General features: G+C 44.0%; 2 protein-coding genes across 3 annotated transcripts; both read right to left on the bottom strand.

Annotated features, from left to right (window-relative positions):
- Positions 1-1,581: 1,581 nt before the first annotated feature.
- Positions 1,582-6,972, bottom strand: LOC146372603 (uncharacterized). Of its 2 annotated transcripts, XM_084953511.1 has the most exons (3): positions 6,057-6,972; positions 5,893-5,973; positions 1,582-5,403 (listed from the first exon to the last, which is right to left on the bottom strand). In XM_084953511.1, exon 3 carries the CDS (start codon positions 4,408-4,410, stop codon positions 1,714-1,716), a length of 2,697 nt encoding a protein of 898 aa, XP_084809637.1. In that variant the 5' UTR covers positions 4,411-5,403; positions 5,893-5,973; positions 6,057-6,972; the 3' UTR covers positions 1,582-1,713. The 2 variants fall into 2 exon arrangements, with proteins under 2 accessions (XP_084809637.1, XP_084809638.1); XM_084953512.1 differs by lacking the exon at positions 5,893-5,973.
- Positions 6,973-12,619: 5,647 nt separating this feature from the next.
- On the bottom strand, positions 12,620-14,236 carry LOC146372602 (uncharacterized). The gene is made up of 2 exons (XM_084953823.1): positions 13,995-14,236; positions 12,620-13,283 (listed from the first exon to the last, which is right to left on the bottom strand). Exons 1-2 carry the CDS (start codon positions 14,065-14,067, stop codon positions 12,676-12,678), a joined length of 681 nt encoding a protein of 226 aa, XP_084809949.1. The 5' UTR covers positions 14,068-14,236; the 3' UTR covers positions 12,620-12,675.
- Between the last annotated feature and the right edge of the window lie 8,030 nt (positions 14,237-22,266).

Genomic DNA, 22,266 nt, shown 5'->3' with positions numbered 1-22,266 from the left:
CAGCTGACACAGATAATCGTAACGAGACAGGGCAGGAGTGAACACAACATGACGCATACTGACGAGAGACTGTCAAAGTAAAACAGGAAGTACACAGAGGTTCAGACAGGAGGAGAGAGAGCACGGGGAGAACACAGACATAACGGGCTGGGGAAAACATGGAATAAAACACAAGGAGAGACGAGGGCTCAAATACACAGAGGGGCACACAGGGGGTAAGAGTCACAAGGGGAAAACACATAAGGAACAACGTAACAGGGCAACCCAGGAAGCATGGCCTAAATAAGGAACAAAATACAAAAATACATGAAAACTAAGAATACTGGGCCAACATGGCCCAGGACCATGACATCTGGAGGAAGACTAACTGCAACAAAGGGTCTCTGGGAGGCTGCTCAGGCACAGCAGCTGAAAAATCAAAGATGAAATAAAAACTGGACCTGATCATGGTGCTGGATGAGACAAAAAGTCTAGATGATAAACCAGTGTATGAATTAGTAACACTGATTATGATGATCATGTTTAGGTGGAAACTAGCGAGCTAACTTCCTGCTAACCTCTAACTCAGTTAAATTGAATAAACTCTGTTTTCATGGATGCCTGGATGTTAAACTTAGTTGTTAAACCTGGTAAAGCAGCAACACTGATCATTTTATTAAAGATGAAAGAAGTTAGACCGTTTTTAGCTCTCAGTGATCCCTCAGTGTTCATTTGACTTTGGGACCTGAAATATGGCAGCTTTTCACTTACACATTTTTGAACCACTCATTCATAGAAATAGTTTCCAGTCAAAGATCTGGACAGATCCACCAAGTTCACAGTAGTTTTACAATTTTCTGCAGCGCAGAAAAAAAAACCCTGAAAACATCACACCTCTGAAGTAACACATTGTGATTCATGTACAAACAACACACAATTATTGTAGATTCTTCAAAGCCTCCTTATATTCAACACTTGGGTAGGTGGTGTTATACATGCCCTCACAGCACCGGCACATCAATCATCCTATTTTCACCTTGTCACCTTCATTAAGCTGCTCTCTTTCTACAGAAGGCCCACCGCATGCATGGGGGGGAGGGGGGGGGGGATACCGTGGGCCAGGGCTGTGGCATCTAATGTCTGGTTGTCAGTGTCCTTTGGAAAAGCAAGTGATTGTCCTAAAATCATATGTCCCAGCAGACTGATCTAGTTTGCCATGCTGGCAAAAGACCAATACACCAAGACAAACAGCCATTTATGCTTTTTACACAGACAGCCCATTTAACCAGGGAACTTGACACAATGTATTTTTTTTCTATCCTCTGTTAAATAATTCTTGTAGAATTATTTAACTAGAAGAATTGTTGTACCACACATTAAAGTTTCAAATCAGCGAAAAAGCAATCGTGCCAAAGAAATGTCATGTTTGTTTAAGATGACTGCAATTATGGTATTAACAGAAAACACACATCTCTGTCTCTTTTCTTTTCAGAATCAGAATCAGAATCAGAAAGGGTTTTATTGCCAAATGTTGAGCAGGTTTACAACATTAGGAAATTGCTGCGGTGCTTCAGTGCAAACATACTGTCATAAATGACGCTTAAATAGACATGAAAATAAAAATAAGAATAAGAATTAAAAGTGCTAAGTAGATAGATATATACATGATATATACATGAGTGCAGGTGGTGATCAGTGCCAAACATGGAATGATGCAGTGAACACAGCGTAGGGTCATGTGTTAGTGGTGGGAACAGTCATATGGTTATTGTTCATGTGTCCAACAGCAGAGGGGAAGAAACTGTTCTTATGGCGAGAGGTTCTGGTGCGAATGGACCGGAGCCTCCTGCCTGAGGGGAGCAGGTCAAACAGACTGTGTCCAGGGTGAGAAGGGTCAGCTGAGATCCGAGCTGCACGCCCCAGTGTCCTGGAGGTGTACAGGTCCTGCAGAGATGGGAGTCTGCAGCCAATCACCTTCTCAGCAGAGCGCACAACACGCTGCAGTCTCTGTTTGTCCCTGATAGTGGCTCCAGCGTACCACACGGTGATGGAGGAGGTGAGGATGGACTCGATGATTGCAGTGTAGAATTGCATCATCGTCCGTGTTGGCAGGTTGAATTTCTTCAGCTGCCTCAGGAAGTACATCCTCTGCTGGGCTTTCTTAATGACGGAGGTGATGGTGGGCTCCCACTTCAGGTCCTGGGTGATGGTGGTACCCAGGAAGCGGAATGAGTCCACAGAGGTGATGGGGGTGTCAGTCAGGATGATGGGGGGGAGTGGAGCTGTGTGCTTCCTGAAGTCCACAATAATCTCCACTGTCTTCTGGGCATTCAGCACCAGGTTGTTGTGGCTGCACCAGGACACCAGACGTTCAACCTCCCTCCTGTAGGCAGACTCATCCCCGTCCGAGATGAGTCCAATAACGGTGGTGTCATCTGCAAACTTGATTAGCTTGACAGACTGGTGGGTGGAGGTGCAGCAGTTGGTATACAGGGAGAAGAGCAGAGGAGAAAGAACACAGCCCTGAGGGGAGCCGGTGCTGATGGTCCGGGAGTCCGAGACATTCTTTCCCAGCCTCACATGCTGCTTCCTGTCCGTCAGGAAGTCAGTGATCCACCGGCAGATGGGATCAGGCACATTCATCTGGGAAAGCTTGCCTTGGAGATGGTCTGGAAGGATGGTGTTGAACGCAGAGCTGAAGTCCACAAACAGGATCCTGGCGTAGGTTCCTGGGGAGTCCAGATGCTGCAGGATGAAGTGTAGAGCCATGTTGATGGCGTCATCTACAGACCTGTTGGCTCTGTATGCAAACTGCAGGGGGTCCAGGAGGGGGGCCGTGAGGGTCTTGAGATAGGAGAGAACCAGGCGCTCAAATGACTTCATGACCACAGATGTCAGAGCCACAGGTCTGTAGTCATTTAGCCCAGTGATCCTAGGTTTCTTGGGGACAGGGATTATGGTAGAGGACTTGAAGCAGGCAGGCACATGACATGCCTGCAGTGAGGAGTTGAAAATGCCAGAAAACACTGGGGCCAGCTCGTTTGCACAGTGTCTGAGGGTGGCAGGAGACACACCGTCTGGGCCGGGAGCTTTTCGAGCATTCAGACTCTTAAACTGCTTCCTCACACCTGCTTCATGAATATGAAGAGTTGTGGTGGGAGGAGGTGGTGTGAAATCCTCTTTTGTGTGGGGTGAGGAGGGGGGTGTTGTAGGTGAAGTGTTTGAAGGTGGTGATGGCTCTATGGAGGGGGGAGAGGTGGGGGAATGAGTGTCCAAAGTGTCTCTATTGTTGGGGCCGTTGGAGGTGTGAAGGCTGCCTGATGGCTCGTCAAAACGGCAGTAAAAGTCGTTAAGGGTGTTGGCCAAGAGCAAGTCATCAGTGGAGTGGGGGGTTTTAGGCTTGTAGTTGGTGATATTCCTAAAACCTTTCCACACAGAGGCCGAGTCATTCTCTGAGATCTGCTGCTGCATCTTCTCAGAGTGCTGGTGTTTAGCAATGTCCACTTCTTTAGTGAACCTGTACTTGGCCTCTCTGTAGCAGTCCCTGTCTCCGCTTCTGAACGCCTTTCTCTTTTCCAGCCACAGCTTTTTGAGTTTAGGAGTAAACCAGGGTTTGTCATTGTTATAACTCACCCTGGTGCGTGATGGCACAATGCTGTCCTCACAGAAGTGGATATAGGAGGTGACAGTGTCCGTAAACTCGTCCAAGCTGTTAGAAGCAGCCTTCATTGTGTCCCAGTCTGTAGACTCCAAACACGTGCGAAGCTCCTCCACAGCCTCGTTGCTCCACAGTTTTTTGGTCCTCACGACAGGTTTGGAGAGCTTCAGCCTCTGTCTGTACGCGGGGATTAGGTGGATCATGACGTGGTCAGAAAGTCCGAGTGAAGCGCGGGGCACCGCACGATAGGCCCCGCTGATCGTGCTGTAACAGTGGTCTAATGTCCTCTCCTCTCTGCTCGGGCATTTAATATACTGCTTGTATTTGGGAAGCTCATGGCTCAGATTGGCTTTGTTAAAGTCCCCAAGAGCAATGATGAGAGAGTCCGGGAATGTCCGCTCCATGTGCAGTATCTGCTCCGCGAGTGCGCACTGAGCTGCCTGCGCATCCGCATCTGGCGGGATGTAAACAGCGGCCAGGATGAATGAAGCAAACTCCCGCGGAGAATAAAACGGTTTGCAGTGAATAAAAAGGTATTCCAGAGAGGAAGAGCAGTGCTGAGCAATCACTGTTACATCTGTGCACCAGCCACTATTAATGTAGAAGCAGACACCTCCACCTTTGGTCTTACCAGAGAGAGAGGCCTGCCGGTCCGCGCACAGCAGATGAAAGCCCTCCAGCTTGAGCGCGCTGTCCGGGATGTCCTCACAGAGCCACGACTCCGTAAAACATAAGACACAGGAGGAGGCAAAGTCTCTGTTCATGCTTCTCATCAGGGCCAGCTCGTCTATCTTATTCCTGAGTGAGCGTACATTGGAAAGGAAGATCCCAGGAAGAGCAGTTCGCAGTCCGCGTCTCCTCAGACGCACGAGTGCGCCGGTGTTCCAGATCTACTGGCGTTTAGATCAACTGGCGTTGGTCGAACAGATGTGTGGCAGTCTTGCGTTTCAGGAGCTGCTACCGACAAGCCAGCAAAAAAAACGCCAAATGTGTCATCTGTGACACTTGTGAGGTTATCTCAAACACACTCCGTCAGTCTTGATGCTGTTGAACAACAAAATGTTTAAAAATGTGGCGAGTTTACCTGGTGATATCCTCATGCGCGATGCGATCGCGAAAACAGCAAACAATTAACACCACGCCGATGTTGTTCACAGGACAGCAAGAGTAAACGATCGGGAGACTCTTGTCGTCGTTATCGTTCCCCTCGCACGTTTTATTTCTCCGGTTTCAGCGTTTTTGCTTCACAACTAAAGCGAGCAGTTTACTTTGTGCACTAACATGGACTTGAGTCAACCAGCTCCATGTAACCAACTTTAAGGTACAAAGGTGAATTACAGCGCAATAATTACTTGGGCTCGTAATAAGACCCTGGCCAGAATCAGAAGACACCAAATTCGTATGGAGCCAAAGTATTGAGCAGCAATAATGACCTGGACACAATGTTAACTTTTGAGTAGCCACTCTTGTATTGTTACAAGGTATAACAGGTATTTGTCCAATTTGTACAGATAAAGTATAAAATAAAATAAATAGTGTGCACACTCAAACAAAATAAAAGTATTCGTTGGGGCCCTTTAAGAATTTAGAGTTAAGCTGGCGATAGCCAACTTCAAAGGTCCTTGTGAGTGTAACTGGAATGTATGAGTGTGTGGGTGTGTATCTTCTTTGGGGTAGATCGTCCTCAAAGTGGTTGGCTCGCCATCTATCACAACCAGAATATCGTCCTGGTCCTTGGACTTTTCTGTCCTCTCCAAAAACCTGACCTATAATCCAGGTCATAAAATGTACATTCTAATCAGTCTGTTTCAGATGCATTGTTTAAGGTTAAAATACAAAATCAAAATATTGCATCAACCTCATATTCATTGCATCAACATCTTAAATCTTATCAAATCTCACAGTTATGTTGTACAACATTCAATTTTCAAGTATATCAAATATGAGAACTAAACATCTAAGTTGCTCAAATATTTCTCTATTCATGTAAACATTAATTAAACAATACTTATGGTAAGTAACCATTGACATTCAAAATACAATACACCATAACAAATTCAGAACTATGTGCAAATAAGCAACAAAATATACATGTGAGTTCAGTTCAGAGGCATTAAAGCAGTGTGCTTAATTTCTCCACACTATAGGCCTATTCGTGAGAGAGAAATGCACTAAAAATTACCCTCTAGATTACTTTAAACTCACAATGAACTGACAAAAATTAGCTTTAGAGCGGCTAAGAACATGTTGCTCACCGTTGCTCTGTTTCACAAAAGCCCAACACACAATGGTGTCAGAATTGCAGCAGCTCTCCGGATGAAAGGTGAGTGGTTAGCCTGTGAGACACCGAGCTAGCATTAGCGTGATCACGACGGTAAGTCTCTACAAGTTTTTTCTGTCGGAATAACACTCGTCTTACCGACGTTGCTTCTCTCCTTCATCCAGCCACTCGACTCCGGACTTCCAGCAGGTAAGTAGGCTGGCTTTCCTTCCTCTCAATTCTGAGTTTTTCCTCTCTTTTGTCCGTGGATTTCTCGGTTTGAGTAGCAGATGCCTCCACTCCTCTTGCTGAGATGAGAAAAAACCCGGGAGCACCATGCACCTTCACCTCACTTCCTGGCTGACAGGGTCAATGCGGCCTGGGTAGGCTCTGATTGGTCGCTGAGCTAGGTGCCCTCACGTGGGGTGAACTGAGAGGTGCATTCAATGGTCATAGGAAATATGACGCTTGTTGATGTGGACAGTTAAAATAAAGAGTAAATATGATTTTTTCATCTGGGCTACATCCACCTCTGGCCAAGTGCCACAGCCTACAGCCAGATCAACTTGTGACACACATCTGCAGCACGTTTGAATTCGTTTCATGCACAACACATTTGTACCTTTCAATTGTGTCTGTCTGTGCGTCATGCAAATAAACCTTTGAAAAGAATGAAATGATATCATATATTTCTTATTGGCCTACATTTGTACAACATTCCAAATTATATATACAAAGTCATAGAAATCACCACTCCAATTGGTCATCATGATTTTAATATTCTCTTTTCCCATAACAATGAAATACGCCTTGGACAAATATAACACATCAATATTTCATTAGTGTTGTCACATCACATCCTGTAAGCAGAGTCTATCTGTGTCTTTTCTCTGGAAATGAATATTTCCAGCCAATATAGGCAATCCATCAACATGGCTGGAGAGTTGGTAGTTATATACAAGTCTGTATAAGTGTGGTTAATCTAATGAACATTTGTAAGGAGATGGCAGTTACTGTGAATTCACAGCAGTTACACAGTGATTAGTAATGAACAGAGCCAGTGAGAGTGAGTGGATTTAAGCAAGTCAGTGACTCAGGTGTGTCGATTGGTTTGTCATCTGTTTTTGAGACTGGAGGGGACGTAGAAATCTTTTGTTTTAAATCTTAGTTAGGAAGATTCCTGTTTTAAAACAAGCATTTTGTGTGAGAAATGCAAGAAGTACACCTGCAGAAAGCACACAGTTACATTCTGTCCATCACGTGGACAAAATCGAAAATGTTGAGCATTGAAAAACTGAGAACGTTGGGCAAGTTCAAAAGAAATGTGTGTGTGTGTGTGTGTGTATAAGAACGAAAAACCTTTACCAAATGGTTCCTAAAATAGTTATGGAAAGTCTAACTGTTGTATGTCTGTGTTCTACATGTTTATCTGATGGAAAATAAAGTTGCTATTGTTTTATTGCAGTTTCTTGACAATTCTGAGTGGATTTACACAGTACGGGTCAAAATGACCCGCAACAAAATCAATGTCACCTTTTTGTTTGTCAACATAATACAAGGGTTAATTTCCAAAACTTCCATATGATCTTCAATTTGTAGCAGATACACTATCACATAGCAGCTGGAGCAGTCTCCAATGGAGGTCAGTCCACTGCTGCCACCTGTGGCCAAATACCATAGCCTACTACTAGATTAACTTGTGACACATCTGCACCTGCTGCTATGATCACATTGAGTAGAGGCTGAGTGGCTACACTTACCCCTGGTACATCCAGATCTACCCACAAACATGTTGAAAGATGCAATCCCAGCAATGTGGATTGTCAACACTAAAAACAATCAGTAAGCAAAGACAACAGGGATCAATTTTTTCTGTTTATTTAGCAACCACAACATTTGTAGTCGCCTTCTGCAGAGGGGAAGTCCACACACACTGTGTGGTACCACTTCCCACAGAAGGTGCATTCAATCTGCAAGAAAAATTAGATTGTCAGAGTCATTCATCTGAAGTCAGGCTCTTGAGTAAAGCAACTAAACATGTTACAGTGTGCAGATACTGCATATTTCTGTGCAACAGTCTTATCTGTGTATCACTTGATGTTTCCATGCGTCCTTTAGGTGCTCTAGTGTCTTTAGAGTGCAAAGGCATGCAGGTCACCTGAACTATAATTCCACTGTCGGTGCATCAAAGTGACATGTCACCCAGTGATGTTGAAGTAACCCAGTCAAGGTGCTTCCATCTGAGGTATTGATTTCGTTCTCTTACCCATGCTAACGACATGTGATGTTACAACACTGGTGAAATATTAGTGTGTCTATATTTGTTCACGAGGAGTCACGATTACGGTGACTATCAAAATCGTCGATGACTAATTTAATAGTCGACGCGTCATTTGAAGCTTTGTAAGATCACAAAAGACGCAGGAATAAGTAGTAGGATTTAAGAGTGTAATAACGGACTTTTAGTATTTTATTTTATTTATTCTGCAATGCTTCATTACTCACTAATGTTACAAATGTTGAAAGGTAAAAGTGTTCAATAAAATCCTAAATATTGCAAATTGCTGTAAGAAGTCAGTTCTTCTTTCGCTGCTTTAGGACACATCCCATTATATTGACTACTGTACACACACTACTTAATATTTAAGATACAAAAAATACTGGTTTCTGTGCATGCATCTGCAGTGAAGGTGTGTGTTGTTTTGCCATGCAGCTTTTACTTACTTAGGCGCAATCAAGCACTCTTCTTCATTTTGCCTACCATGAAGTCAAGCCAAAGAAACAAGAAAAGAAAAACGATTTTTCTGGTATCTGAAGTATAACAGTTCCCTGAACTACCTCTGATAGTGTCCTCATCATCATAATATTCCCTTTATTTATGATTAGTTATCTTTATCTTCAGAGGTGTGGGTGACAGTTTTAGTGTTTGCTTTAAAAAATAAAAAACAACAAAAACTCAAAACAAAAACTTGAAATATATATATTCTATATACATATATAGAGATGCTCACTCCTGATTGGACACTGAGCTGCACCACCTTCTCCTTCACTCCTCCACCTTGCTGTCCTCTGTGCTCTCTCTCCTCCAACTCCAGGGAGTCTGAGCACCAAACCTGTGGACTGTTAGTCTGCAGATAAGAAGGAAAACACACAGAATTCTCATGTTTGCCATTTTTCATACCGTATTATTATCGTATATTAGTTTACCAGTCCAACAGATTTATTTTCCCAAATGGATCATTACAGCTTTTGCCACACTGGTCCACTTGATTGTCAAAGTGTATTAGCTCCTTATTATTTCTTTCTTTTCTTTGAAATGATTACAATCAGAACGGACAGGACTGGGGGATGGGAAAGAGAAAGATGAAGAAAAGAGAAGTTGGGAAGATGCTCAACAGAAGGAGATGGAAAGCAAAAAAAATAGGAGAAGAGAGAGAAGACACTAAAAATCTGTTTGATCACCTGCTGGAAAAATAAAAACAAGCAAAAAGAGAAAAACACAGTAGCGAAACCACAGCAAAAACCAACATAAGCACAAGTTATAGTAAATAATAAATATCTCCACATCCCGGAAGGGTCCTGATCGAGCCACAGGGGCCATAAACTGACAGTTTATTTATAACTAGAAATAATAAAGCAGTTGACGTGTTTCAGGCTGTGACTTTTAGTATCTGTTGGTACTTCATCACTTTGAATAAGTGTAAGTCAACACCAGGCCGCACTTTCAGTCTTTCCATTAAACAAATGAACAAGAATCCATTGTTTTCACCATTAAACAATAAAATATGCTTCTTGACTCCTTGATGCAGGTGCCCACCTACGACCTGGTTTATTAATACTAAGCTAAAGAGGAAAGCAACTCACTGTAGTTCTCACAGCTCAGGACAAGCAGACACCTGATGTTGAGTGACTGAATGGAACTAAAACAAGAATTCATAATTATGTTTGTCTGCCATGAACACGTGATGATAAAACTCTGCATATGCAGTCAGGAGACTGATGACCTGTGAAATGAGCTGTTAGAAATGTGCAGATATGTGTAAACATTGATCAGCATTTAACATCCAGGATGGAGCAAAACTTCTGACCTGCATGTATGAGAACCTTTAATCACATCATCTTTGTAGTGAAATAGCTGATGACTCATTAAACGTTTCCATGTAATTTATCCACAGTGAAAAATATTCACTTTGCTGGATCTGAAAATCACGTGTTCATTTCATTAGACACTAGCAATACTATTAAACTGGACCTTATCATTATCATATAGCACAAAATGTGAAACTGTGTCATATAACAATCTATATATGTAATATGTGTTTGCCTGAATCTTCCAGCACAAACAGAAAGACGAGCTGTTGTCTGAGTATCAACGCAAGTACACACCAGAAATCGTTCAGTAAAGACAAATTTAATAAATGAAAGCTGGTGAGAGGGCCTTTGATGTTTCTCTTTGGATCATCCTTCCATCCATTTCTTCAGCTTATCCAATTCAAGATTGGAGCCATCCCAGCTGTTATGGGGCCAGAGGCGGGGGTACAACCTGGACAGGTCAGTCTAACACAGAGAAACAGACAACCATTCACACTCACATTCAACCTAACTGCATCTCTCTGGACTGTGGGATGAAGCTGGAGTACCTGGAGGGAACCACAAAGGCCCGAGGACTGTCTTGCTCTCAGGTGACGGCCGTTCACGCTGCTCTGAACACTCTCAGTTGTCTTTGGATCATCCTGTTGTTTGTCTCCCAGTGTCGTTACTGCTCCTCTCCTTTCAAAGACAAACACCAAATAACACCAAATGAGAGTGAATCACTTCAGAACAACGTGAACACTCCTGGTTATTGTGAGCAAACGTCATAACAAGATGAATATATTTACCATTTTACTGAGGGAAAATCTTCTGTGTGGTGTTTCTTCTCATCTTGGCTCGTTTTCCTGACACCCCGTCAAGTCTGTAACGTAGCACAGCGTCTTAAAGGGACATGAACATCGCCAACCTGCACATGCCTTTTCTTTTTTTTTTAAATACCGAATTTACCGACATGGGCAAAATGACGTCGATGAGAGTCATAAATTTCGGTAACGATAAATTTTTGATATATCGCCCAGCCCTAGCCCGACTATATCTAGCCCGTACCTCTCAACCTCACGCACTAACTCAGGCTCCTTCCCCACCAGAGAGGTGACATTCCATGTCCCTATTGCCAGTCTTGGCAGCCGGGGGTCGGTCCGCCAGGGCCTCCGCTCCTGGCCGCCACCCGGCACACAATGCACCCGACCCCTATGGCGCCTCCTGCGGGTGGTGGGCCTGCGGGAGGATGGGCCCATGTCTCCTCTTCGGGCTGTGCCCGGCCGGGCCCCATGGACTAAGGCCCGGCCACCAGACGCTCGCCCTCGGGCACCCTCCCCGGGCCTGGCTCCAGGGCGGGGCCCCGGTAACCCTATCCCGGGCAGGGTAAACTGTTCCCTCGATATTCTTTTCATAAGGGTCTTCTGAATCGCTCTTTGTCTGGTCCCTCACCCAGGACCAATTTGCCATGGGAGACCCTACCAGGGGGCAAAAGCCCCCAGACAACATAGCCCCTGGGATCCCTGGGACACACAAACCCCTCCACCACGATAAGGTAGCGATTCAAGGAGGAGAAAATCCTGGATAAAGGATAATAATTAATAACATCATCAAAACAGACAAACCTGAAAGAATTGCTGATCAGAGCTGTGACAGAGTCACAGATTAGTTGGATGTATACTTATCTTTCACAATGAGAGCGTTTGCATAGACGTCTCTTCAGGTCTTTTTATTGTTTTCTTTCTGGAGAGGAAAGTGATGAGACTGATGAGGAAATACCAAATACAAAGACTGACAAAGGGAACTGAAAAAGTCTAACCAAAACCTATACTGGGGGAAAACTGTAGGAAACAGAACTACTGAGGCAAGGAAACACGAGGGGACGGAGACTAACACTCTGACAAGGGACAAAGGGAGACTGACACAATATTTACACACAGGAGGCTGATTATGGGAACTAAGGACACATAGAAACACAGCTGAACCGATAAGAAATGAACAACAAGTCGAAACAAACTCTAATGACAGTTCAACAAGTTTCTAAACACAACAAATAACTTTCAGGATGTTTCAACAATGTGTAAAATGAGTTCTTATCTTTTTTTGTGAGAGGGCCTTCAATGTTTCTCTTTGGATCATCCTTCCATCCATTTCTTCTGCTTCACCAATTCAAGATTGGAGCCATCCCAGCTGTTATGGGGCCAGAGGCGGGGGTACAACCTGGACAGGTCAGTCTAACACAGAGAAACAGACAACCATTCACACTCACATTCAACCTAACTGCATCTCTCTGGACTGTGGGATGAAGCTGGAGTACCTGGAGGGAACCACAAAGGCCCGAGGACTGTCTTGCTCTCAGGTGACGGCCGTTCACGCTGCTCTGAAGACCCTCAGTTGTCTTTGGATCAAATAACACCAAATGAGAGTGAATCACTTCAGAAACACTCCTGGTTATTGTGAGCAAACGTCATAACAAGATGAATATATTTACCATTTTACTGAGGGAAAATCTTCTGTGTGGTGTTTCTTCGCAACGTGACTCTTTTTCCTGACTTTTAGAAACAAGAGGCAGAAAAGAAAGAATAAAAGTTAAAACCTCGACAATTTTCAAATATTTTAGGACATTATTTTAGAAACAACCTTAAGCACTATTTACTACTTACCACTTTGTTCAGGCTTGCTGACGTTCGACATGCTTCACTGTATATTATAATCTCAAGCGCTTCCTTGCTTGAGTCGGGCTCCGGATGCTGCTCTCTTCCTCCGCCTTCCTCTTAGCACGCTTTGCCGACATATTTAGAAAACGGCAGAGCACCGAAATGAGAACTCTGCCGTCCGCGCTGTAGTCTGTTATTCTCCAGCGGTTCTTCATCTCAGTGTCCTCTGTTCGGTAAACAGTGGAGATGACTCTTGTGATGGGGAGGCCGTCGACAGTCAGGGTGCGGACACAGTTCCTCCGATCTGCCTTCAGCACAGCAAGATCTGCTTTCTCTGGAAGAACTGGAGTCAGGAAGCGTGGATGAGAGCTGGAGCCCGCAGGCGGCAGCATCATGCCAGCTGGTGAGTCCGTAGGAGGAGAAGGAGTGGTGTTCTCTCTCTGGCTCTGCCTCACATCGACAAATGGTGTCGTCACCAGGTCCCGGTGGAACCATCCTTTAAAAGGTATGTAAGGAAAGTCCTTGGACCCAGTCACCAGGTTATGGTAAAGAGTGAGGACCAGGTGGGACATGGAGTTCAGATGGCTCCTGCTCAGTTCACGGTTCCTCAAGTTAATGAGGACCATCTGAGGTGCAGTGACTGGACTCACCAGATCAGCTACGAGAAAGCAAAGCGTGGGTCTACGTTAATCATGTGATCACACAAATTAAAGCCTGAATTTAAATTGTGCAGACATGGCTTTACATCATCATAAGCTCTTCCACACACAAACAGTAAGAAGCTCCCAGCAGAACTCATTGTTTATGAAAGCCTTCACATTTTTCACCTGGTAAAAGTTTTCATGTTGTGTAAGGCTGCATGGACTTTCACTGAGGTTTTAATACGCATTCACATTAAGGAGTCATATCTTCATATTAGTTGAGCATCGATATTTAGAGAATAAAGCAGCTACATTTAGGTGAGAAACCTCCCACCTCCTTATTGCAGGCACACACTGTTTCAATCTCAAACTCATCCAGCGACTCTGTGAACTTTTAAAACTCCATTCTCCAGCTTTACACATTCACAATCTATGAAACTTTCACGTATAACTCAGCGCCAGCAGCCCAAACATGTCAACTCAAACCCTCTACATGCAAAAACGGCCCGCGCGCTGACGTCAGCGTCCTCCAATGCCTTAGCAATTAAAAAAAACATGGCGCCATCTTTATAGTGTACTGGCACACGTTAAAATTGATGTTACTCAAGTATGAAACATCTCATCCTAAATGTTAACACTCATGAAGTCCTACTTCCAAACAATAAAAGACAAAAATCTAAGTTGTATTTGTTTGCTAGCACTCTGACATATTAGCCTGCTGTACTCACCATAGCGTTGATCTAGCACCTCCTCAATGAAAAGGGAGAGCAGGTGCATCTCGCGACTGAAGTTTGAAGTCATTTTGCAAATCCTTCTTGAAGATTTTCAAACGTTAGCTGTAGTTTGAAAAATCCGAGTTTTCACAGCACTAGTGGGAAAAAGCTCCTGTTTGCGCTCAAACGTGAAACCCGAATTCCCATTTTGCCTCCTGCTTTTATACCTGCACTCAAACACGTCATCATCACCATGACACCCAGTGTCACCGAAAATCAATTGTATATATTTAAAATAAAGTTTGTCTAATTATCATAGTTTTTAAAAATATATATATATTTCTCATTTTATTTTACTGTTTTATTCATCCTTTTCAAAAAATATATTGCCAAACTTTGTCGTTTTAATTCTTTAAAAAATCATTAATTCACCAGTTTACAAAAATGAAGATCGATATCTGAAATTTAAATTAATAAATAAATAATTACAATTGATAATGGATTTTTAGCGTTAAAGAATAGTTTTTCAATGCGCTTTAAATGTTATCAGAGCCGATGTTGTGCCAAAAAGTGATCGCAGTCCAAAAAGTGATTTACGGTATTGAAACGTTTGTTTGTGTCATGACATTTGTAAACAGTTGATGTTTAAGGTGCAGTTCATGTGGAAGCCAGAGGAGGGTGGTGTTGTGCGCATAATACAAAGTGATGGCGAAACCTAAAAGACGGTGTCATGTCTGCTCCCTGAAGCAATCTCATAACAGTTTCAATCTATTTCAAGCCAGTTAGCACATTTCTGTTATGAAGTGCAATCATTTTTTGGCAGTAAACTTTTAAATCCTTTTATTATGAATATCACATTCTCAGACTTTCAAGAGAGACCAGACCAATAGGGCAGCAGAAATCACAAAAATAAATAAATAAATAACAGTTTTATAAAGATTAAATCAGTAAAAAAAAAAAAAAAGACTGGAATGATTATGATGTATAACACAGAATATGTACAATAACAGAGTTATAAACACACCTAGAAAACACGTGATACTTTTATTTCATCTATAACCTCTGTGCAAATTTTGTTGACTGCAAAGTGTTTATGAATATGTTTTTAAAAGCTGGATATCTGACTGTCAGTTAATAGCAATTAAAAAGAAAGCTGACTTTTATTATTCCTAAATGGAAAAAGTCCATTATGAATTTTTGTTATGAATTTCATTTATCAATCCACCTCCTCACTGCTCTTTCCCGGTGCAGCAGCCAGAGCTGGATCAAGCAGCCAGATGGCTTCTGGAGGAAGACTAACTGCAACAAAGGGTCTCTGGGAGGCTGCTCAGGCACAGCAGCTGAAAAATCAAAGATGAAATAAAAACTGGACCTGATCATGGTGCTGGATGAGACAAAAAGTCTAGATGATAAAGCAGTGTATGAATTAGTAACACTGATTATGATGATCATGTTTAGGTGGAAAGTAGCGAGCTAACTTCCTGCTAACCTCTAACTCAGTTAAATTGAATAAACTCTGTTTTCATGGATGCCTGGATGTTAAACTTAGTTGTTAAACCTGGTAAAGCAGCAACACTGATCATTTTATTAAAGATGAAAGAAGTTAGACCGTTTTTAGCTCTCAGTGATCCCTCAGTGTTCATTTGACTTTGGGACCTGAAATATGGCAGCTTTTCACTTACACATTTTTGAACCACTCATTCATAGAAATAGTTTCCAGTCAAAGATCTGGACAGATCCACCAAGTTCACAGTAGTTTTACAATTTTCTGCAGCGCAGAAAAAAAACCCCTGAAAACATCACACCTCTGAAGTAACACATTGTGATTCATGTACAAACAACCAGTGTTGGTCAAGTGACTTGAAAAAAGTAATCAGTAACTAATTACTGATTACTTCCCAAAAAAAGTAATCCCGTACTGATTACTTATTTTCAAAAGTATTTAATTACTTAGTTACTTAGTTACTTTTTAAAAACACGATTTACAACCTGAATAGGTGATAAGACGATAGATCTTTCAGCCCAATCCTACTTTTTCTACATAATCCATCATACAAAATGTAATCAAATGGAAAAGTCTCTTTTTAAAACTTGTTTTATTAGTTTTAACCTTTTAACTATATGCATCAAGCAAAAAATTTAATTATATGCAACATTCTCTGACTGGAAGAAAATTGTTTAACATTTAAACCTATTTTCTGCACATTCCAGCACATAAAATAAAATATTTTTTGTGTTTACACTCACGCTTTCAAATAGATGCAAGTAAAACACAGCAGAAAATAAATAAAGTCAAAGACTAGCGGTCCTTTTGCTCTATTTTCACCTGTAAAGCAGGAGTAGGATAGGCGGAGGTTTACCCTGGTGCAGGTTTGCCGCAGCGGTCAGTTGAAGAAGCCGCGAGTTTCTCTGTGAATTTCCCATTACGTGGTAGCGCACTCGGTGCTTGCTTGGAAGTTTAGGGGGTTTTTTTCGCTGTAAAAAGAAGTTTTCTTCCCACGCACAACGGACACTAATGTTTTTGTAACTTTTTATGGAATCAAACTCAAAGTAAGGTCAGTACTTCCACGCTTTAAACGCTGCACGCTCATACTCTCTCCCGCACTCGATATATTATCCATTGTTGATCTGCACACAGCTGTTGTCACAAACGTCACACTCGCTTATGTCACTGTCATGAGACATTCTCGCAAAAAAAAATCACGGTTTTAGTAACACAGCGTTCCTACGGGAGAGTAATGGTAATCTAATTACCGTTTTTGCAATAGTAATCCCTTACTTTACTCGTTACTTGAAAAAAGTAATCGGATTACTGCCCATGACAAAGCTGATTTTTATTATTCCTAAATGGAAAAAGTCCATTATGAATTTTTGTTATGAATTTCATTTATCAATCCACCTCCTCACTGCTCTTTCCCGGTGCAGCAGCCAGAGCTGGATCAAGCAGCCAGATGGCTTCTGGTGTCATGAACTGGCTGTGTGGAGGCAGAAGAGGACCCAAACGCAAAACTCACGGAGACGAAAAGCTGAACTCAAAATCACTGCTTTATTGCAGGCTTCACAAAGAAACAGAACTAAACTGGGAATGCCAACAGAAGACCGAGGGAACACAGAAAGACACACAGGTTCGGGGAGGAGACATGGACGACGCGACACTGAACTGAGGGAGACATGCACATAAATACACAGAGGGTTAACGAGGGAAGTGGGAGCACACGGGGAACACAGCTGACACAGATAATCGTAACGAGACAGGGCAGGAGTGAACACAACATGACGCATACTGACGAGAGACTGTCAAAGTCAAACAGGAAGTACACAGAGGTTCAGACAGGAGGAGAGAGAGCACGGGGAGAACACAGACATAACGGGCTGGGGAAAACATGGAATAAAACACAAGGAGAGACGAGGGCTCAAATACACAGAGGGGCACACAGGGGGTAAGAGTCACAAGGGGAAAACACATAAGGAACAACGTAACAGGGCAACCCAGGAAGCATGGCCTAAATAAGGAACAAAATACAAAAATACATGAAAACTAAGAATACTGGGCCAACATGGCCCAGGACCATGACATCTGGAGGAAGACTAACTGCAACAAAGGGTCTCTGGGAGGCTGCTCAGGCACAGCAGCTGAAAAATCAAAGATGAAATAAAAACTGGACCTGATCATGGTGCTGGATGAGACAAAAAGTCTAGATGATAAACCAGTGTATGAATTAGTAACACTGATTATGATGATCATGTTTAGGTGGAAACTAGCGAGCTAACTTCCTGCTAACCTCTAACTCAGTTAAATTGAATAAACTCTGTTTTCATGGATGCCTGGATGTTAAACTTAGTTGTTAAACCTGGTAAAGCAGCAACACTGATCATTTTATTAAAGATGAAAGAAGTTAGACCGTTTTTAGCTCTCAGTGATCCCTCAGTGTTCATTTGACTTTGGGACCTGAAATATGGCAGCTTTTCACTTACACATTTTTGAACCACTCATTCATAGAAATAGTTTCCAGTCAAAGATCTGGACAGATCCACCAAGTTCACAGTAGTTTTACAATTTTCTGCAGCGCAGAAAAAAACCCCCTGAAAACATCACACCTCTGAAGTAACACATTGTGATTCATGTACAAACAACACACAATTATTGTAGATTCTTCAAAGCCTCCTTATATTCAACACTTGGGTAGGTGGTGTTATACATGCCCTCACAGCACCGGCACATCAATCATCCTATTTTCACCTTGTCACCTTCATTAAGCTGCTCTCTTTCTACAGAAGGCCCACCGCATGCATGGGGGGGAGGGGGGGGGGGGATACCGTGGGCCAGGGCTGTGGCATCTAATGTCTGGTTGTCAGTGTCCTTTGGAAAAGCAAGTGATTGTCCTAAAATCAGATGTCCCAGCAGACTGATCTAGTTTGCCATGCTGGCAAAAGACCAATACACCAAGACAAACAGCCATTTATGCTTTTTACACAGACAGCCCATTTAACCAGGGAACTTGACACAATGTATTTTTTTTCTATCCTCTGTTAAATAATTCTTGTAGAATTATTTAACTAGAAGAATTGTTGTACCACACATTAAAGTTTCAAATCAGCGAAAAAGCAATCGTGCCAAAGAAATGTCATGTTTGTTTAAGATGACTGCAATTATGGTATTAACAGAAAACACACATCTCTGTCTCTTTTCTTTTCAGAATCAGAATCAGAATCAGAAAGGGTTTTATTGCCAAATGTTGAGCAGGTTTACAACATTAGGAAATTGCTGCGGTGCTTCAGTGCAAACATACTGTCATAAATTACGCTTAAATAGACATGAAAATAAAAATAAGAATAAGAATTAAAAGTGCTAAGTAGATAGATATATACATGATATATACATGAGTGCAGGTGGTGATCAGTGCCAAACATGGAATGATGCAGTGAACACAGCGTAGGGTCATGTGTTAGTGGTGGGAACAGTCATATGGTTATTGTTCATGTGTCCAACAGCAGAGGGGAAGAAACTGTTCTTATGGCGAGAGGTTCTGGTGCGAATGGACCGGAGCCTCCTGCCTGAGGGGAGCAGGTCAAACAGACTGTGTCCAGGGTGAGAAGGGTCAGCTGAGATCCGAGCTGCACGCCCCAGTGTCCTGGAGGTGTACAGGTCCTGCAGAGATGGGAGTCTGCAGCCAATCACCTTCTCAGCAGAGCGCACAACACGCTGCAGTCTCTGTTTGTCCCTGATAGTGGCTCCAGCGTACCACACGGTGATGGAGGAGGTGAGGATGGACTCGATGATTGCAGTGTAGAATTGCATCATCGTCCGTGTTGGCAGGTTGAATTTCTTCAGCTGCCTCAGGAAGTACATCCTCTGCTGGGCTTTCTTAATGACGGAGGTGATGGTGGGCTCCCACTTCAGGTCCTGGGTGATGGTGGTACCCAGGAAGCGGAATGAGTCCACAGAGGTGATGGGGGTGTCAGTCAGGATGATGGGGGGGAGTGGAGCTGTGTGCTTCCTGAAGTCCACAATAATCTCCACTGTCTTCTGGGCATTCAGCACCAGGTTGTTGTGGCTGCACCAGGACACCAGACGTTCAACCTCCCTCCTGTAGGCAGACTCATCCCCGTCCGAGATGAGTCCAATAACGGTGGTGTCATCTGCAAACTTGATTAGCTTGACAGACTGGTGGGTGGAGGTGCAGCAGTTGGTATACAGGGAGAAGAGCAGAGGAGAAAGAACACAGCCCTGAGGGGAGCCGGTGCTGATGGTCCGGGAGTCCGAGACATTCTTTCCCAGCCTCACATGCTGCTTCCTGTCCGTCAGGAAGTCAGTGATCCACCGGCAGATGGGATCAGGCACATTCATCTGGGAAAGCTTGCCTTGGAGATGGTCTGGAAGGATGGTGTTGAACGCAGAGCTGAAGTCCACAAACAGGATCCTGGCGTAGGTTCCTGGGGAGTCCAGATGCTGCAGGATGAAGTGTAGAGCCATGTTGATGGCGTCATCTACAGACCTGTTGGCTCTGTATGCAAACTGCAGGGGGTCCAGGAGGGGGGCCGTGAGGGTCTTGAGATAGGAGAGAACCAGGCGCTCAAATGACTTCATGACCACAGGTGTCAGAGCCACAGGTCTGTAGTCATTTAGCCCAGTGATCCTAGGTTTCTTGGGGACAGGGATTATGGTAGAGGACTTGAAGCAGGCAGGCACATGACATGCCTGCAGTGAGGAGTTGAAAATGCCAGAAAACACTGGGGCCAGCTCGTTTGCACAGTGTCTGAGGGTGGCAGGAGACACACCGTCTGGGCCGGGAGCTTTTCGAGCATTCAGACTCTTAAACTGCTTCCTCACACCTGCTTCATGAATATGAAGAGTTGTGGTGGGAGGAGGTGGTGTGAAATCCTCTTTGGTGTGGGGTGAGGAGGGGGGTGTTGTAGGTGAAGTGTTTGAAGGTGGTGATGGCTCTATGGAGGGGGGAGAGGTGGGGGAATGAGTGTCCAAAGTGTCTCTATTGTTGGGGCCGTTGGAGGTGTGAAGGCTGCCTGATGGCTCGTCAAAACGGCAGTAAAAGTCGTTAAGGGTGTTGGCCAAGAGCAAGTCATCAGTGGAGTGGGGGGTTTTAGGCTTGTAGTTGGTGATATTCCTAAAACCTTTCCACACAGAGGCCGAGTCATTCTCTGAGATCTGCTGCTGCATCTTCTCAGAGTGCTGGTGTTTAGCAATGTCCACTTCTTTAGTGAACCTGTACTTGGCCTCTCTGTAGCAGTCCCTGTCTCCGCTTCTGAACGCCTTTCTCTTTTCCAGCCACAGCTTTTTGAGTTTAGGAGTAAACCAGGGTTTGTCATTGTTATAACTCACCCTGGTGCGTGATGGCACAATGCTGTCCTCACAGAAGTGGATATAGGAGGTGACAGTGTCCGTAAACTCGTCCAAGCTGTTAGAAGCAGCCTTCATTGTGTCCCAGTCTGTAGACTCCAAACACGTGCGAAGCTCCTCCACAGCCTCGTTGCTCCACAGTTTTTTGGTCCTCACGACAGGTTTGGAGAGCTTCAGCCTCTGTCTGTACGCGGGGATTAGGTGGATCATGACGTGGTCAGAAAGTCCGAGTGAAGCGCGGGGCACCGCACGATAGGCCCCGCTGATCGTGCTGTAACAGTGGTCTAATGTCCTCTCCTCTCTGGTCGGGCATTTAATATACTGCTTGTATTTGGGAAGCTCATGGCTCAGATTGGCTTTGTTAAAGTCCCCAAGAGCAATGATGAGAGAGTCCGGGAATGTCCGCTCCATGTGCAGTATCTGCTCCGCGAGTGCGCACTGAGCTGCCTGCGCATCCGCATCTGGCGGGATGTAAACAGCGGCCAGGATGAATGAAGCAAACTCCCGCGGAGAATAAAACGGTTTGCAGTGAATAAAAAGGTATTCCAGAGAGGAAGAGCAGTGCTGAGCAATCACTGTTACATCTGTGCACCAGCCACTATTAATGTAGAAGCAGACACCTCCACCTTTGGTCTTACCAGAGAGAGAGGCCTGCCGGTCCGCGCACAGCAGATGAAAGCCCTCCAGCTTGAGCGCGCTGTCCGGGATGTCCTCACAGAGCCACGACTCCGTAAAACATAAGACACAGGAGGAGGCTAAGTCTCTGTTCATGCTTCTCATCAGGGCCAGCTCGTCTATCTTATTCCTGAGTGAGCGTACATTGGAAAGGAAGATCCCAGGAAGAGCAGTTCGCAGTCCGCGTCTCCTCAGACGCACGAGTGCGCCGGTGTTCCAGATCTACTGGCGTTTAGATCAACTGGCGTTGGTCGAACAGATGTGTGGCAGTCTTGCGTTTCAGGAGCTGCTACCGACAAGCCAGCAAAAAAAACGCCAAATGTGTCATCTGTGACACTTGTGAGGTTATCTCAAACACACTCCGTCAGTCTTGATGCTGTTGAACAACAAAATGTTTAAAAATGTGGCGAGTTTACCTGGTGATATCCTCATGCGCGATGCGATCGCGAAAACAGCAAACAATTAACACCACGCCGATGTTGTTCACAGGACAGCAAGAGTAAACGATCGGGAGACTCTTGTCGTCGTTATCGTTCCCCTCGCACGTTTTATTTCTCCGGTTTCAGCGTTTTTGCTTCACAACTAAAGCGAGCAGTTTACTTTGTGCACTAACATGGACTTGAGTCAACCAGCGCCACCTCTGGCCAAGTGCCACAGCCTACAGCCAGATCAACTTGTGACACACATCTGCAGCACGTTTGAATTCGTTTCATGCACAACACATTTGTACCTTTCAATTGTGTCTGTCTGTGCGTC

This window comes from Perissodus microlepis, chromosome 15 (genome assembly GCF_051167445.1).
Source record: "Perissodus microlepis isolate ML-2025 ecotype Zambia chromosome 15, ASM5116744v1, whole genome shotgun sequence".
NCBI lineage: Eukaryota > Metazoa > Chordata > Actinopteri > Cichliformes > Cichlidae > Perissodus > Perissodus microlepis.
Note: the sequence above shows the minus strand (reverse complement) of the source record. Positions and strands in the feature narration are given on the sequence as shown.

What these genes read in the sequence shown, in the direction of transcription:
- LOC146372603 (XM_084953511.1), bottom strand. Translation starts at nt 4,410, where the DNA reads ATGAGAAGCATGAACAGAGACTTTGCCTCCTCCTGTGTCTTATGTTTT.
- LOC146372602 (XM_084953823.1), bottom strand. Translation starts at nt 14,067, where the DNA reads ATGACTTCAAACTTCAGTCGCGAGATGCACCTGCTCTCCCTTTTCATT. An exon ending in GGTGCTAGATCAACGCTATG is followed by an intron (nt 13,284 to 13,994) that starts GTGAGTACAGCA and finishes GCTTTCTCGTAG; the next exon opens with CTGATCTGGTGAGTCCAGTC.